This window comes from Mycteria americana, chromosome 1 (assembly GCF_035582795.1).
Source record: "Mycteria americana isolate JAX WOST 10 ecotype Jacksonville Zoo and Gardens chromosome 1, USCA_MyAme_1.0, whole genome shotgun sequence".
In the NCBI taxonomy this organism is placed as follows: Eukaryota; Metazoa; Chordata; class Aves; order Ciconiiformes; family Ciconiidae; genus Mycteria; species Mycteria americana.
The window spans coordinates 96609900-96628635 of record NC_134365.1 but is presented as its reverse complement, the minus strand read 5'-3'; the positions used below and the strand labels follow the sequence as shown (position 1 = coordinate 96628635).

General features: G+C 40.8%; 1 protein-coding gene across 1 annotated transcript; it reads left to right on the top strand.

Annotated features, from left to right (window-relative positions):
* The first annotated feature begins 33 nt into the window (after positions 1–33).
* LOC142415569 (cell cycle control protein 50C-like) lies at positions 34–10104 on the top strand. Its single transcript, XM_075514054.1, has 7 exons — positions 34–832; positions 1649–1759; positions 3046–3147; positions 4541–4631; positions 6863–7000; positions 7993–8202; positions 9318–10104. The coding sequence occupies exons 1-7, from the start codon at positions 620–622 to the stop codon at positions 9503–9505; spliced, it is 1053 nt and encodes a 350-aa protein (XP_075370169.1). The 5' UTR covers positions 34–619; the 3' UTR covers positions 9506–10104.
* Positions 10105–18736: the final 8632 nt, after the last annotated feature.

The following is an 18736-nucleotide window of genomic DNA, read 5'->3' as shown; positions in this document are numbered from 1 at the left end:
AGATGTTTTGAGAATGAGTTGCCCTTTTGTGGTAAAGAACACATAACCTTTTTACAACTTTAAACTGCATCTGAATCAATAGCAATGAATGTAGTAGGTTAAGAAAATTGATTTGGTCTTCCAAAGCAATGTTTTCTGTCCAGTGCTGTCTCAGCACCTGCAGTCCTCCCCAATGGCATCCAGTGCAATTGGAGTAGAGCTCCTTTCATTATATGCCATACCTGTTAGCTGGGCAGCTATGGAAGTGAAGGGAGAAGAAATAATGCATCTGAGATTACACAGAAATTCCAGTATAGCTGGCAGTATCCCTGCAAATGAATAAGACATAACAAATCCTACTGAACTGTGGGGCAGGAAAAAGCATATATTTAAGCTTTTCCAGGAGGCGTGAGCTGGACACCCTGACCAAAGTACACAATCATTTGATTGGTACAAGCTGATCATGGGGATCCAGGCACAAATGTAGAAAATGAGGAAGAGAGAGATCTAGTTAATAAGTAATTCCTGGCCATAATGCAAGTTTGAACAAACAATACAGTCTCCCAACAGTAAGGACAGTATCTCAGCTTAAATACTTGCCAGCAGAAGTATATTATTCCTTCCTCTCACCAAGAAGAAAATGGAAAACAAGACGAGTTTTCTTCCGCAAGAAGGAGAGGTACGTCCTTCCAGATGTCCGGATAACAGTGCATTCAAACAACAGAAGCTACCAGCTTGGAAGCCCCAGCTTACCATTGCAACTGTGCTCTCCAGCTTCTTTTTCACAGGCACGTTCTGCCTTTCTGTGGGAGTCTGCCTCATACTGTCCGCAAACAGTGTCAGAGAAATCCAGGTTTGTTTGGGTGTGGTGTTCTTAGATATTCTATGAAGAAGAAACTGGGCTACGTTTGGAGGGAAAAGGCTTTGAAATTTTGCCTCTGGGTAAAAATGATGGCTTCATGCCTTTGGACATGTGTACAGCAGCCAGTATTCCTGTGAAAATCCTCAGAAATAGTTGGTCACTGATAAAAGCCAAACACTGGGTGGTAATATCTGAAATATGGGTGGTAATTACTGCCACTGGCTGGTAATATCTGAAATGTTGTCATTATTTCCTGGGTTTTTGAAGGGAAATAAACTAATCCCTTTGATAGTGTTTGGTACTAGAAGAACATACATGTTTGCTGGGGCAAAATCTTAAAAATGCATGGAGCCCTGATACTTAAATGCCTCCTGGAGGCAAGGTTGGTTAGACCTGTGGTGGTGTTAATAGACTCCTGGTTGGAGCCAACACTTAGCACTACATGCAAGCTGTTCAAGAGGGGTAGACCATAATGCATGTGGGGATTTGTCAAAAATTTCTTGGTCAGCCAGATCAAGCTGCAGAAGTGTTCTTCACTCAGCAGTCCTTTGCCAAGGAGCAGATGTGTAGGTTCTGCAACAGTCATCAGAAAGCTCTAAAACAGCTTTAAACTAGGGATAAAATTTGTGAGTGTTCATTGAGGCCAAGTCCTGATTCTCTGCCTCTGTCGAATTTTAACAATTTTTTTGGCAGTCCAGAGTCACTTAGAAGAGAACTGCTTTGAGAAGTCTTGGAGCTAAAACACTAACCTTTTCCTATGTGCATGTCCTTTACTACAATCTCTCTGCTTGTTCACTTCTCTGGCAGATTGATTATTCAGATAAATGCTCAGATTGTTCAAAACTCCGTGAAAATTCCTCTAATTGGAATAAGGAATGCCACTGTTCTGTTAATTTCACGCTAAAGGAAGATATATTGGTAAGTGGATGTGAGAAACCAACTCAAGTTGCTTACTACCTCCTGTTACTTATATCCGTGTATGATAAAATACAGTAATTCTGCTCTGTAGAGCTCCTGACTAAATTTTCTTTGTACTTTTTAAAAACATGGAATACGCAAAATTTTACACTTTTGCCTTTGCTATTCATTTTGGTACATGTTAAAAATAACCAGGATCAGGCTACCTCTGTCCTTGGTTGGGAGACGTCCAAGGAGAAGATGGGGATGGAGGAAATGGTGTTTGATTGTGGAGGTGACTTCTCTATCTCTCTTTGAGTCAGTAGCAAACCCTTGCCCTTGGCCTGGGGTTAGTTGTTACTGCACTGCTAAGCTCTCAAATGAGAAGGAAATCCGAAGCTCTGACCACTTGTCATAAGTAAACCCCTGTAGTCTTTTCTACAAGGGTTATGCTGTTAATCCCCAAGGTCCTTGAAATAGTTCAAGTCTAGCAATGTCATTCTGCAGTTTCATTTGGGAAAAGTATCCTTCATTTCCTGTCCTAAACTACTGGGTTATGTTGCTGAGACTGTTAAAATGCTTCATGTTCTGCCAAAGAGATCTTATGCTTCGTACTGTATAACAGTGCAATTTAAATTATGAAGTCACTTTAGGGTTCTTCAGTATTGAAGAGGCTGTTAAAATACTCTGTAATTCTTCAGCTTACCGTGATGCTTGAGATGAGAAGTTTGTTTAACTGAATAATTTTTTTATATATAGTTTAATAATCCTCTTTCTTGCTTGTATTTGCCTGCCTAGCATTCTCCTTTTAATTACAGGACTAAACTTTCCGAAGGGTTCAAGTAATTGATGAGAGGCAGCCTTATTTTTCAAAACATCTGAAGGAATTAAGAGCTAATGGGTACTTTTTGAAGTTTTTTGTGCACCACCTTTTATGGAAAATGAGTGTCTGTCTCCACGAAATTATTCATAGTCATTGCAGGCTTATGGGCAGCCATGCCATCTTCAGTAAAATAATAATCAGGCATTTTTATTTTAGGTTTCATTTGGTGATTTGAAGTATGTTTAATTTTGTGCCAAAATCCTACAACTTTCAGTTGGCGTAAAGAATAGATTTCTAGAATAGATATACTAGAATAGATTTACTAGAATAGCTAGTGTCCGCTGAAGTAATTGCTTAGAGTGTAGTTATCAACACTTAAATATGAATTGAGTACTCTCTTCCCCTCTCTTTTTTAGCAAGTAATAGGATTTCTCTTTGTCTACATGAACTCACCTTATTGAAGGGATTTATCCTTGAATTCTAGGGTGATGTTTTTATGTACTATGGCCTGCAAAACTTCTATCAAAACCACCGTCGGTACATGATATCAAGAAGTGACGCACAATTGTTGGGTCGAAATGTAAATGTAAGTTTTATTCTTTATATTATGAGATCGTCAGTATTTCCATCAGGTGCATCTTTGACCATATGGAGAGCTAACTGGGCGGAACTGTAAGTGTGTTAAGATGGCTCTAGGGAATAATAAGAAGGTACAGATTTTCAGTGTTTGGTCCCTGCTTTTATGATTGTTAGGGCTGTTATGGATAATAAGTTAATAAGAGAGGAAGATTGAGGGGATAAATAAAAGGTGTCAGTCCAGTGTTGCAATTCTCAAACCTGCACCTTGTAGGGATGCTGATTAAAAATACATTGTCTTTTTCAAATAAACTTACAGAAAGCTTTTCCTTTTAGTGTTTTCAGTCTTCTTAGCCAGAAATGTTTTAAGCTGTGCTTTTATTATAGCGTTAGGGGATTAAGTTATTCTAAGTCTTTCATTTTGCCATCTGGTTTTGGAAGTGGACAAGGAGCAGGAAAAGGTTGATGGTGAAATAGGTGATCAAGTAGCATTCTGAAGTATGCAACTTAGAGGTCTAAAGAGAAGGCTGGACAGCATCACCTGCAGCAGGCCTGCATAAGGACATTGGAGAATGCAATCATTGCATTCAGTTTTTTTACTTACAAATCTAAAACATGTTTTCTTTGGCTTAAAAGTAGCATTTCTTAATATACACCCAGTCCACACACTGTCCTCTCAGTACCTATGATGATTGTGCCATAATAATCTGTTGTTTCTATGAAATGCTTCTTGTAACTCTTAAGACATGTTCCCCATACATCTGCTTCTTCAGGTGTCCAGTCAGCTTGTTTGTATCCAGGTGCAACCGCTTTTGGCTTTTGTGCCAATCAGTTACACAGCTTATTAGAGTTATTTGAAAATGTTTCTGTGTTTAAACCTGAAGATTTATAGTTTCTCATGAACTATAGGGATAGGAGAGATGTGATAAATTTGAGATGGGCTTTTGTTTTTCATGCTGTGTCTTCATACATCAAGATTTCTCCACACAGAGCTGCAGTAATGTGGCTAAGTGCATCTGCTGTTCATGACTGAAGCAGCCCAGATCAAAATTAAAAGGAAGGAAAAATAAGATGTTCTAGGGTAAGCCAAGGCTTCACTGGAACATTTTAAATTGTAGCTGTGTTACAATAGCAGATCCCCAAATGAGTTTTTGTAGTCTGGAGTTTGCAAGTCCACAGCAGAATTTGGTGAACACCTTAAGTTTACTTACCGTGATATGGAAGGTGTTCCTCAACTACAAACCCATTCATTTGGATATATCTCTGATGTGACCAAAAGGTACTGGGGACTTAATTATTTGGTGACTTTTCAGAAGAAGGAATGGGAAGAGAACATTAACACCAGCAAACCAAAACGAAACTCCCAGGTTCTGTGCCTGATTGTTCTGTGACCTTGAATGCAGATTCAGAAAAGCTACTGTACACCCTTCACCACCTACCGAAATGGGACACCCATGGCTCCGTGTGGTGCTATTGCCAACAGCATGTTCAATGGTAAGTAGGTACCTTCCACATCTGCTTACTAATTTCCACTTGAAACTATTCCGTTACCCCAATCCAGCTGAGTCCTGGTATTGCAAGATCTCTGTCTTTCTCCCACAAAAGGTTTTGTTTGGCGGTGCTACTGTGGTGAATATGGGGCTCTGCTTCCTAGCGTTTAGTAACTTGCCCCTCATTTTGAAACTGAGGAAGATTTTTCATTTACTAAGGCCCTCTTCAATGTGAGTATACAACAGGACTGAGGAATTGAGTCCCTGGTGAAGTAAGGAACAATGATACAACAGATTTAGTGTATTTCCTTGCTAAAAAATACGTTCTTGTACAGTGATGGGAGAGCCTAGATTCTGCCTTCCCACAGTGGTATGCTTAGAAGGACGTGACATGTTCTTCACATTGGTTTGGACCTTTGGATCTATGTAGTTGCATTTTGTTCTTTGAATGCTGGAAGCATACATAGTCTTACTCAATTTGATCCCAGGTTTGATCTTGTTTATAGTAACCTAGTGGGCATAATCTGCCTATGAGTACATTTAGGCTGCAACCTAGAGGGCTCCTAGCCATGAATACTGGCAGATTTCAGAGTGGAATTCTTTGGGAGGAAAGGAGACAAAAAACTTCTACAGACTTTTCTCCCCTACCCCATCCTTTTTGTCTGCACCACCACCCCCCTTTTTTTTTTTACCTGTTCCACAAAGCAGTTTTTGGAAATGCAGCAGCTGTTTTCAAGCAGCTGAGCCGCTCACACCAGAGGACTTGTGAAGGGCAGCTGCATTCAGTAACTTCTAGATCCATTTGATTTTCATCTGCCTGCTCTCCTGGAAGTTTGATTTACTGGACTGGGCTCAGACCTAGGCCAGCAGAGCTACCTGCGTGCAGCCCACACTGTTCTAGAGCCCTGGCTGCAGGACAGAATGCTCCTGCAGAGAATTAGAGACAGAAAGATTTTAAAATGCTGAGGGTAAATCTCCCAGTGTCTGCCTTTGCATCTGTCCTTAGTGCACAGTGTGGTGAAATGTTCCAGCTGCTGGTGATGTGGGGGAAGGCAGTGATGTCTGAATTCCCCTTTTGGTAGCTCATTTGTGTCCCTCTGCTGTGAAAGAGGGTGCTTCCCATTCACTTTTGACAGTTTAGCTGGTTGTCTAATTGCTCCCTAATCTTGTTCTGTAAAATGAGTAAGCTGGCCAAGTTCCTGCCATGGGAAAGGTTTTTGACCCAAGCTAGCAGGTAAGGGAGCAGTCAGACAAGCAGTGAAGCAGGCAGAGCTCAGAGAATTGCAACTCTTGTTAATAAACCAGTGTCAAACAGCTGGGGATGAAGTGGGGCACAGAATGATCACTTACTCAGAAGAGTGTGTCTGAGCCTTAAGGAGCTTTCTGAACACAGGTTTTTGTAGCAGGATAAAAAAATCTATGTTTTCATTGATGCTCATGCAGTTGAGTTGTGTTTCTCATGTTTCCTAAAAAGCAGACCCTCCCCACCTGTATCATCTAACTATCCCTGCCCGTCATCTTGTTGGCTGCCTAGGTGTTTACATAATGTTAATGAGACGTAGAACGTTTTTGCCTTATGTTAAACTAATCTGAGGAGGAAAATATAATGGATAAAAACAAATGCTTTTTGTCCAGCAAAACAGGATGGCACGGTTAAGCACAATTTTAACTAAACGTTTTTTGATTTAAGGAAGTATTTATGTACAAGTTGGTAGACAAGGCCTAATTAACATAAAACTAAAGCAAAATTTTCTCCAAAGAATCATGGATTCACTTGATGGTGCTTTCATCTCTCCCCTGTTCCCTGAAAACACGTTATATATAGCAAAGCAATTTGTTCAGAACAACTGTCAAAGAAATTCTAGGGAAAGCTAACTAGGAGAGTAACTTCTATAACTAGCTAGAGAGCTCCAAAGTTGATTTGCAAAGAAGTTAGTTATGGAGGAGTTGATGGACACAAGATAATTGCACATGTTTCTGCACAGGGATTCAATAGGATTATTGTTAAGAGCATGTTCAGTCTTTAAAACTTCACAAGTTCTAAGGCTCTGGAAGCTTAATTGTTCTTGTGGAGTATACAGTGCTCTGTACACAGTCACGATGAAACATTTCCCAGCATCTTTTTGTTCTCTATTCATTTGAAAGGTGCTTCAACATGTCAGTTTTTGTTAGTCATGCTGGCCGCTAGAATGATTGTCTTTTACTCATACGTATTGCTTCTTGTATTCCCTGCAGATAGTATTGATCTTTTTTACAATCTTAACTCATCTGTTATTCAAGTACCGCTGCTGAAAACTGGAAACAGTTGGTGGACAGATAAAAATGTGAAATTTCGCAATCCGAAGTCATACAATCTCTCTTCTGCATTTGCAGGTAATAATGGTTCCACTGGTATTCCTTATTTTTCAATGGCTTCCCTTGTCCTCGTGTGTGGAGGTCTCCCATTCTGAGATGGGAATCGCCTTTGGGAGAAGCACCTCCCAAAGGAGGTAGGAGAAGCAGCTTTAGAGGGTAACTGAGAGCAGAGGCCAGATTTAGCCAAAATATCACTTTCTTTTTTCCATTACCCATAGAAATTGGGAGAAAGTGGTTTTGGAAGACTGAAGTTAGCCCGCGTCCACACCCTTCTGTATAGTTTATTGTAACACTTAATCTATACAGAGAAAGCAAGGATGCAGTCATTTTGTTTCTTTCTACTGAAAACACCTATGAAGGAGAATTGCACTGTCACATCATTCCTTCTTCATGCCTTCTCAGATTCTTAGGCAGTTGTGAGACAAGTGAAACTGCCATCTGCACTAGTTCTTTCAAACAGCTGTTTGCTGGGACTGTTTCCTTGTTATGGTTAATCTATATTGAAGTGGGACTAAAAGTTCCCTATTCTGGATTAAGGCAGCGCTGTGCTGGATGCAATACGCAGGAGTTAATGATCTAAGTAGTTTTCATACAGCAGATTCTAAATATCATAGGCTGTGCCGTTAGACTGCAAAAAGGTGCCTACAGGAATAAATTTAAAATGAAGGCAAGCTCCTCATTATAGAGAGTATGTTGCTTGCTGATGAGGCAAGAATCCAGAATAAACAGTATTTTCATTTGTGCAAGTCACTTTGTATTTCCAGCGCTTGATGTTTCTAATGTGTAGGAAGCCCTGGGTACTGTTAAACTCTGTTCATTCACGTTTGAGGTGAGTGGAGATGCTTGGGTGAAAAGTGTTATCTAGCATACATAAGTTTTCAATACTGGACACTCTTGTGTCTCTTTCATATCTCGTATTCTGTGTTGGTTGTGAGTAGGCCCAGAAGTCAGTAACCAGCCACTGTTTTTACTGACAGTATGTCTTTCCTGATTTCTTTCTTTTTCACCAGGGACAGCAAGACCTCCTTACTGGCAGAAACCAGTATATTTGTTAGACGAGGAAGATGAAAGGAACAACGGTTATGTAAATGACGACTTCATTATCTGGATGCGAGTGTCAGCCTTTGCTACATTCAGAAATCTTTACCGTCGTGTCAGACGGATAAGGCAGTTTGCGGATGGCCTCCCAGCAGGGAATTACTCTTTTCATATTTCCTATAGTATCCTTTCATATTATCCAAGACACTCCTTAACTATTAGTTACAATGAGATGGAAGTGGATGGGATTTGTATAGTAAAACGCCAAACCAAGTAAAACACTCCAGACTAAATCACCATGAAAAGACCTAGTTTTGAGGGTGATGAAACACTACAAGTGGATTTTCTTTAGCCCGTGCAGATGGAGTTAAGACATGTGACTCAAGTGGCAGCACATGACTTTGGATTTGACTTTTGAGGGCTTCTTTTGACTACTTTTGGCTGGAGACAGCACATGGGAGCTTTACACAAAGGGTAAAACTGAAGAGTGGGAACCTGAAGAGATGGTTGAAGATGTTGTTTTAGCTGAAATATTTAATAGTAGCCTAATCAGGCGTGTAGACACCCTTATTGGTGTGCAAGAAGTGCCAGAGGTGTCCCTGCCATTGAGAGCTGTGCAGGGTGCCAGTGTCAGCAGAGCCCTCTGGTAGATTTGGGCCACGTGCTGACAGGAACTTTTGTGCTGGTGAAAATGCACTCTCATGCTGAACAGCATGAACTTTGCTGACTAAAGCACTTGTTTTGTCAGCAGGAGTTATGTCAAGATGACTATAAATTTCTCTTCTCTCTCAGCCGATAAAGCTGTGATTTTAAATGTTGTAGCACAGTTCTATTCTGAAAGCTTCCCCGTAGAGAGGTGAAAGGTAAAATCGCATAACTTTCTGGGCAGACAACATATTAGGTAGAGGCGAACACTTCCCCTCAGTGAGAATATGTGGAGAATCATCACGATAAGCTGCCCAAAAGGCTCATTTTCAACTGAGTTTTCATAGGAAATTAATGCAGTAGCAGTTACATAAATTATGAATCTGAAATTTATAATGTTAAAAAAAAAAAAAAAAGTAGTTCCATGTTCACACAGAGACTGTATCTAAAATAACTGGATTTCTTACCACCATCTGCTACTGGGTTTTTGGACCCAGAGTAGCAGAGATATCACAGATCAGGAATTTTTGCAGCAAATGCAGATCTCCAGACCCTTTATGCCTTGGAAAGGATTTTGAGCATTTACCACTACTGCTTCTCCTCCTGGAAATAATGTAAACTTTGTTAGGAAACCTTAACATCCTTCTATCAGATTTCCCTGTTACCAAATTCAAGGGGAGGAAGCATGTGATTCTTTCAACTGTGGTATGGAGCGGAGGAAGTAACCCATTCCTGGGAATTGCCTACGTGGTTTCTGGCACAGCAGCAACCCTGACAGGTTTTGTCATAACTGCCGTCCACTTAAAGCTCAGAAAAAAGAAAACATACTTTCAGAAGTAGTAAAGTTCCCTGGCTTTCTGAACAAAGGCAAAGTTATGCTGTGAACGAAGAACATGCAGCACAGACCTTTCATTCTTTCCCCTGAGCTCTGGATCTGTTTCAGTAACAGGTTTGGTGAACGTAAGCAAATTGAGGGGCAGTGCTGTTCCGTCATCCAAAACCAAACTTACCTGAGGCTGCATTCTTATTAATGTATGAGTGCTCCTAAATTTGTTTCCTAGGAAACTTGTAGTGAGATGAGCTTCAAACAACAGATGGCGTAGTGGGTTAGAATTGCAATGGCAAAGAAATTATAGGGTACTAATGTCTGGCCAGAAGTAAGGGTCCATATTCATTTCTTACTCAGCCCTTAATTCAGACAATATTTCTCTTGACTTAAATGGAGCTTTGGATGGTGTCCTGGTTTCAGCTGAGATAGTTAATTTTCTTTATAGTGGCTGGTATGGGGCTATGTTTTGGATTTGTGCTGAAAGTGATGTTGATAACACACTGATGTTTTAGTTGTTGCTGTACTAGTCAAGGACTTTTCAGCTTCCCATGCTCTGCCGGGTGCAGAAGAAGTTGGGAGGGGACACAGCCAGGATAGCTGATCCAAACTGACCAAAGGGCTATTCCATACCACATGATGTCATGCTCAGCATATAAAGCTGGGGAAGAAGAAGGAAGGGGAGGACATTCGGAGTGATGGCGTTTGTCTTCCCAAGTAACTGTTACACGTGATGGAGCCCTGCTTTCCTGGAGATGTCTGAACACCTGCCTGCCCATGGGAAGTAGTGAATGAATTCCTTGTTTTGCTTTGCTTCTGCACACGGCTTTTGCTTTACCTATTAAACTGTCTTTATCTCAACCCATGAGTTTTCTCACTTTTACTCTTCTGATTCTCTCCCCCATCCCACTGGGAGGGAGTGAGCGAGCAGCTGTGTGGTGCTTAGTTGCCGGCTGGGGCTAAACCACGACAGATGGGTAAAAAGTGAGGTCTTGATCCAACAAAAAGCTTGAGCAGGTAGAACTTGGTGCTAAAGTCTCTTTGCATGCCATATGCATGGGCTGAATGGCTTGCCTTAGGTTTTATATAGCTTTTTCAGCTACCCTGAAAAAGCAACCAATTTAATGCAGCATATTCATCACAGTTTGACACTTGATTTATAGTTGAATACAGGGCATTTTTAGGAGTTTGGAGTTTGTTTAAACCCACTTTATTGGTTTTACCTAGGTACTGACACTAACCTGCAAAGCTAGAGGGCATCAAAACACTGATTTACATTTTTTTAATTATGATTTAATAGCTTAAATTAAAAACTGCTTTAGTCCTAAACATTTTAGCAGAAACATCTACCTAATATAACTATTATGCCACAGTTGCACTGCTACCTACCCCGCCCTTCCATGCAAAAGTTCACAGACTCTTATGTGACATGAAACGTCTCTTCCCCTTTCAAGCCCCCATTTCTGTGGTGTGGTGACTTATTGTCGATAGAAAACAAAGCATCAGAAAATCTGTCAACTTCATTTTCAGAAAGTAAACACTGCAGCTCGTGGATAGGCTTATCAATTTTCATGTTTCGTGTTCAAAATTTTACTCATTTAGGAGTTATTTCCAGTCTCTCACAAAATGTAGGAACAGCGCTGAGGAATTTAGGTCAAGTATACCATGGTACATCTGAATTTTTAAAAATAATTTTTCTGTTGCAAAAGTGCGAATGGCATAAAACACTTTCATTCCTTTGGTAAGTATTCTGTGTGCCTTATCTCCCCCTCCCTTAAAAAAAACCTCCACACTAAAACAAGAAAAATCACAGCCTAGAGCAAGAGAAGGGAATGTGGCATAGGGAGGCTGCGTGCCACTGTCAAGGACACCCACATCTGCTTTTAAAAGTGTCTCGGGCACTTGGGAACTTGTGACCTTTGACAGATGGCCTCTGGTGAATCTGATTGCAGCCACAAAAGGTACTGTATCCTTTAATCTCTGCTTCATAATTGTGCCATGAGCAGGAGAAGGAGTGCTGCTCAAGTTCACAGCCCAGCCTGTTAGTACAATCTCGCTCCATCGATGGTTTATGCTGACCTCCTGGGCTAAAGTGCATGTCTCTGTCTGCCTTTCCTGGTCAGGGCCAGTCACCTCCATCAGAAAGCTGTGGAAATGTGGTTCCAGTATTTCAAACCCTTGCATCTAAATCTGTCAGGAGCTGTGGGGGAACACTACCCCTCACTGGACTGGACAAGACAGGGCACGAAGCAGTACATTTAGCAATGCTTAAGCTCATTAGTCTAAATCACTTCTAACCATGAGATGTGCTCCTAAACCTTTTAAGTTCTTTTGAAAATGTAATCCCATGCAGCCCTCCTGAGGGCCCTGATGGGAGTTGCTGCCAAAGCTGAACTCAGTATTTCTGGCTCCAAACAGGAGCCTCTTTCTTTTTCTCTTTATTTTTTTCCTTTTTTTTTTTAATCCTTCAAGAAACTGACTTTCAGGAAATGATATGTCATCTGGGTGGTTAAGTCACACAGCAATTGTCACTGATTTTATTTCTTCATGAAGTATCTGGTAAAAATGTTAGTAAAAGGAGACTGAATAATGAGGTATGTATTTCAGTGAGTCAGTGTCTACCAGAAGAAAAACTTATTTAGAAAACACGGTCTAGCAAGTAGTGCTTACAGTTTGCCAGTTATCTCCCAGAGGTTTGTGCAAGAACCTCTTTTCTTGAAACGTACATTGTCTTCAAACCCCTCCACAAGGAAAACCTGTCTTCAAACAAATCTTCCTCTATTATTCCAGAAGTTGTCTAAGTCTTCTTTTATAAACCCCAAACCTCTTTTTCATCTTACCACAGCTTTAAACACATCTTACATCTTTCTTGTACCCTCTGAACAGTGTCCTTGGAAGCTGCTGCTTGAGCTCCGGCAGTTACTGTTGTTAACTCTGAGCAGCTCTGGCAGTGTCTGTCTTGTCATTCGGGATTGTGCTGCCCAGACCAGAGCAACGGGAATGGCATTTTTGATGAACTGCTCCCAGCAGATGGAATCTGCCTTGCTCAAAAGGGTGGAAAATAAGTGTTAGCAACCTCCTTACACTGCCTTTTGTGCCAGTGCTACAGCTATGCTGTTGGTCTGCCCCGTGTGCCAGAGCTTGCATGAATGTGCCTTTTCAAGAAAATTTTGTAGATGTGTTCCTCAGTGTCCACACTGGGGAATACTCCTCTACCTGTATGAAATGTTTATTGGAATTCTTTTATGCTGCTGCTGCCTTATTCCCTCTCATGCAGGGGCTGAAACAGAAGTGAGAGCCCTGGCTGAAGGACTGGCCTAACATAACAGAAAGATAGTAAAAGCCATCACTGACTGCTCCTCATTGTGGCATGTCTCAGGGCATTGTCTCCTTTTGTCAGCTGCTGATACCAGCAGGAAGCATGACTCCAGGCAAAAATCCAGTGTGATTTTGAATTAATTTATTCTGGCTGTTAGGAGATCGTTAAGTCAAATTGATCAGGGAAAGCATACTGAGATTTGGAGAGCAGAGGTATGAAGGAACCAGAGATATTGCACTTTTACTGAGATACAAACTGCTTCTAAAATATCTGGAGTATCATGACCAATATTGTGTCTTTGGCACAGCGCTGCTTTTGCCTTGCAGCAAAAGCAAGATTTTATGAATTAAGATTATGTGTCTTGAGTAAAGAAAAAAAAAAGCCCTGGTCAGACTTTTCAAAATTGAATTTTAATTAGCTTATCTATCAAGCATACTTTCACCAATAGGAAGTGGGCCTTTTTCTGTGAGAGATTAACTTATGTAGACTTGTCAATTCAGTACAAACATGTCCAGGTTTAAGATTGCTGAATGAAATTAAGAGCTGTACCTGGAAAGTGTAAGTCAACAGCACCACTGAGAGTGCTACATCACTAAGCCTTAAAAGACTTATTGCCATTATTTGTAATATTTTGGCATATCAAAATTATTAAATTGCTTGAATCCCTTTCCTACAGATGCCAGGACTTCAGAAAATAGCATAATACTAAAAAAAATATTTTTTGCTTTCAAAGGAAAATACCGGTTCCTTTGTCACCGCTACTTAAAGCCTTATCTTGCATCATTGCTGTATATTCAGTCCCTTTGAGCTGATGGAACTTTGCCTATTTCCTTCACTCTCAAAAAAAAGAAAGATGCATGTTAGAAATGGGGTTTAAGTTCAGTGGACCAAAATTAATGATAAGATGCTTAAAGTAGTAGAAAGTGCCTTTTTTTCTTTTCTTTTCCCCATCTTTTTTCTAGAACAGATAAACAGAGGAGGACATTATTGCAATTTTTTTCTTTTGGGGAATGGACAGGTAATAAATGGAAAACCGGACAAAGGATTCCTGTTAGTAGATGTAATCTAAATTTATATAGTAAACGTGGACTAAAACAGGTGAGCTAAATGGGCTGTAAGTTTCTGGGGTTTGTTTTTTTTAATATATGTTTTCATTTGTAATTTTGAAGATGACAGTTACACATGGGAGCATTCTATCTTTTGGAGTTCTGTAGTTCAGTTTTAACAGTGGCAAAAATATCTGGAGGTGAAAAGATCCCATTATTATGAAAAACTTACATGCAATTTAAATCTCATTTCTAAATTACAGGGAGGTATAAGAGAGAGCTGTATTTTAATGTCAAAAACTGTTGTACTACTTTCCATTGCCAGCTCCCTTTAGGATTGAATTTCGTTAATGGGATATATATCTATATCGGTACAGAGAGACATAAAAGTGAAGCAGGAGTTACAGGTTATTTCAGTAGCACTTCAGTTACAGAATTTTTCCAAGGCTTTTTCAGGCTTTACAGTTTCATGCATATACATCAAGTATCTGTCTGCCTTGGTTGGTTTTTCTGTATTCTAAACATAGACGTTTGCTTAACTCATCTCATCTAAAAATAAAGGGATGAGTCCTTCATGTGAAACAGATTAACATGATCACAGACCTATAGAATCTGGAAAAATTAGTTACATGCTGCATCTATTTTACATAAACAGCTGTGTTGCATGGAGATTATTAATAATAGTGTTTGGATGGGGTGCTGTGTATTTTAATGATGCATTACAATGTAAAAGCTTTTTCTCCTTCCTTTGAGAAATCAAACTAATACCAGAGTAAAGTCAAAGATAGCAATTCAGGGAAGGGAGGGCTTGGAAAGTTTTGATAATGTAAAGAGAGATTGCATACCAATTTGGATTTAAGTTTAGATATAAAATAGGAGAAAGCAGTTGCTTGTCACATGATAAGAAGGTGCTGTCTTCCTCAGCTGGGAGCAGTATGGTATGAGAGACAGAGCTGATTTGAGAAAAAAATGTAGCCGCACTAGGAGGGAGAATGGTGGAAGGCGCAAAGTACTTTTTCTGCTCTTGGATATGGAGGCAAAGAAATTTGGCTGAGCTGCTTAAGATGATAGTGTATCCTGACATGTGATCTGGAAAGCCCATATGATTTTGGGTAGCAGCCAAGTTAAGTAAAAAAATTTCTCAGTTTTCAATGGAAAGTACACACTCTCTGAGCTACGGTGCATAGTTTTTGAGCTAAGGTGTTTTGACTCAGTTCTGTCTAATTGCATTATTCCCTACAATCCCAAGAACAATTTTGTTATGAGCTGGAAGTGCCTTGGGTAGCTGCCTTTGCTTTGGTGGCCTCTTGTGTGCAAGAGAGGGATTGCTGAGCAGTTCTTGTTTGCTCTGTGTCCTACTTTCTCCCCAAGCTATGGGAAGCCAGGCAGAGGAAGAGTGGGGCTTGTTTGGCTTTTGCTTACATTAATGAGTGCATGAAAAAAGTTTTCTTCCTTTCCCCGTATAGCCAACTAGGAGAGGAAAAGGACAAAAGGGCTGATTCTGGTCCAGTGCAAGTAGAGGCAATATTTAAATGGTATCAAATGGTAATTGCTATAGGTAAAGAAATCAAAATAAGCTCATACCCTGGAAAGCTTGTATTTCAGACAGCTCTAATCAAAATATTATTTGTGTATCTACTGAGTATGCACTATGTACTCTGTTGACAAACATACAGCATGAAACAAGATTTAAAAAGGCCATTTAGTTATACTCTCACTCAATTGCAGCCATTGTCTCTTTGCATTAAAGTGCCTAAAATGATCCCTTTCAAACTGAAACAATTAAAAAGACTTATGAAAAAATGAGGTTTTCTACTGTGTCTGGCCCAGCTACCCAAAGTTATTTGCCTTTTTTCCCATGATGATTCCTGTGTGTAATGAGAAACTGTTCCATTAAGAGCTCTTTTAACCCAGTTATAATACTGGGAAATTCAGGGTTTAAGATTAGGTTAATCTTAGGTTCTTGAGGTTTCTGAGATAACTTCTATGAATCCCTCGGCTTTCTATGGACTGTATTATTAGTGACAATGAACCTGAAAACACTGGAAAAAGAAATGTGTCCAAAAAACTAGAATGGTTAAAAGAAAAAACGAAGGAAGTAGTATCTGCCCGTAGCCCCAGTTGTCATAATGAGTTAACGTCTGGGGGACGTGTACTGAGCCACTGTCACTGCCTCTGAGGTAAAATGTGGCTGTTATTTGACAGTGCAGAGAGAGGCTTCACAACAGCTCAGGACAATAATAACATCTGCAGTTAATAACACTCCTCCCCGCAGTGGGTGTGCCGAGAAATCTGTCATGGTGGCAGAAGACAACGGGACTGTGTCCCCCAGCGCTGGGCGGAAGCAGTGATTTAACGCTGGACGCCAAGGAAACGCGCCAGGGGTGCTTCATCCTGGTGGGTGGCAGGATGTGTTTCGAAGTCGTGTAATTAGGTTACAGTCCCCGCATGGGCTGGCTTTTGCTGGCCTGCATTGTGCCATCCAAATGTGGGACATCCAGAAGGAGTTTGAGACCCCTCCGAGGTGTGTGCTGAAAGCAGTGTGTGCTGCCAGGACATCTTTATGGCTTGCTGTGCTTCTGACCTCTGTAGTGGTCTGAGTTGCCTGCAGAGTTAAAGTATCGAAATGTAGAAGGGGTAAGGGAGCGGGAAGAGCACCAAGGTAGCGCTGTGTGAATTAGCAGTGTGCACTTTGTCTGTTTTGGAGGCTGATAAAATAACATACGGTCATAAGAAAAGCAGCCCATGGACAAATCAAGTGGTGGCATGAGTGCTTTTGCTGACCGGTCTCGGTTCAGATCCTGGGAATTTTATTTACAAACAGTTTAGACAGTAAGTGACTTTCGAAGTACTATCAGTTTTGTGAAAGAGGGGCCTTGCTTCAGTTTTCACCTTGGTTCTGTGCTCAGTGTGTTGCTTTAACTGCAGCAGTGTTACTTTAAATTAAAGTCACTAAAAGTATAAATAATAAAAGAATAGTCAGTGAGTCATCAGCTACACCTTACAAGAATTCGAAGGCCTATAAAGCAGATAGGTTTCTGCATCTAAGGTCTTTCATAGTATTATCTTCTGATGACTAATAAGCCATGGCTGGAGATCGGCCATCAGAATCCAGGACTGACAAACATCAGTGGTGTTCACGTGTAATTTTGGTGTCGGCCATTCCTGTTTTGACTGAGCAAAACGAAGCACAGGTTTTTATTTGCCGAGTTCGTTAGAGAAAAAAAATCCAGTGCTTATAGCCAAATTTCCATGTTTTAAGCTCGCTGTTGCCGGGTCTCATGTGAGATCCAGCAATGATCACAGAAAGTCTTTGAACAAGCTTTCTTTGTGCACTCTCATTTCTGGCTTTGCAGTTAATCATAAAAAAAGGCATTGATCCCAAACAAAGTTAATGAGCTAAGAAGTAAAGAAGCTATGGATAAGATTTTCTCTCTGCATATTTTTGTTACTGATAAAATGAATTAAATACAAGAATTGCTTAACAGAGATGTAAAGTGTAATTGTGCCAATGGGTTTTAGGCTGTAGCTTGAGGAATTTATCATTCAGATTTCTGAGTTGATAACTTCACCTCAGGCAACCAGTGGAAAGCCAAGTCTTAACTGAAAAGGTCAAGAGTTGCCTTTCAAAGGGAGGTAAGAAAATTAGAAGACAGAGCACAAGCCTGTTGGGCATTTTCATAATTTTTGGCTTTTTCGGGGTTTTGATTGAAATGGAATGTCTTACACAGCATAAGTAAATAGGCTAAGTTTTTTAATGTGGGATTTGCCCTGAAACTTACCTGTTTTTTCAGGAATTCTCATATCTACCTAACAGGTGATAGTCATCATGTCATAGAAGGAAATGAAGTATGAATGTGTGGGGTGTAATTTTAAGTGTTCTCAGCTGTTGAAAGATTATTTCCGATAATAACTTCAGTTCAATAATGCAGAGTTCTGGGGAAAAAATGTTCCCTTTCTGAAGGGTGAGTATAATTTTAAAGTTTCAGGACCGTACCAAAGTTAACTGAGTTGACCCTGTTTTGGATCCTGGGCTTTACTTCTTTTGTAAGAGGTGGACTGGTAGCTCTTAAGCAAGGAGGCTTGTATAGAGGTAGCCTGAGTAGTGTATTTGTAACATTGTCTGCACTCTCTCTTGTTCACTTCTGATTTCATGAAACTCGTAACAACTATAACATCATTGACATGTTGGCAGGTTTTCCTCAGACAAACATTACTCAAAAGTTGTTTTGGGAGGGATACAGGCAGGCAGAGCATGGTTTCCTTGGAGACTGATGGAAAAGGCAAGTCTTTTGTATTGCAGTCTTTAGCATACTTGTTCTTTAGACTTCACTGTGCTAAGAGTAAAGATGCTAGCTCTTGTACCGGGAAAAGGTGGCTGGCCTTGTCCAAAATTTACATCTTCTTAATGGGATGGATGTAACAGTGGGGAAGAAAGTGGGATCTTCTTAGCCCCTCCCTGCAAGATAAGTTTTGTCAGATGAAAGAGTTGAGAAATTCAGGAGCTGTCAGCAAGAGGCGTTTGTTGCCCTGAGGTATGGCTGACCGTGACCACACGCCGGGAACAGGGTGTGCCGGCGATGCCACCTTTCAGAGATAAGTTGCGGATTATCTGCTTCTGGTTTAACTGGCACATCCCGTGCATGTTTCTGGCAGTAGTATCTTCTGCCATCTTCCTGCTTCCCGCCGGTTTGGCCAGCGTATCTTTGTTTTGGTTAACTTGCGATTCCTTGCCCGCTGCGAGGGCCGGGCGACCCATCTGGCGCGGCGCCGTCGCCAGGGGGCGGGGTCTCGCGCTGATCGGCGGGGGCCTGAGCCAATTGGTGAGCGGCGGGCGGGAGGAGAGTTGCTTGTTGCAGCCAATGCGGCCCCGAGGAGCT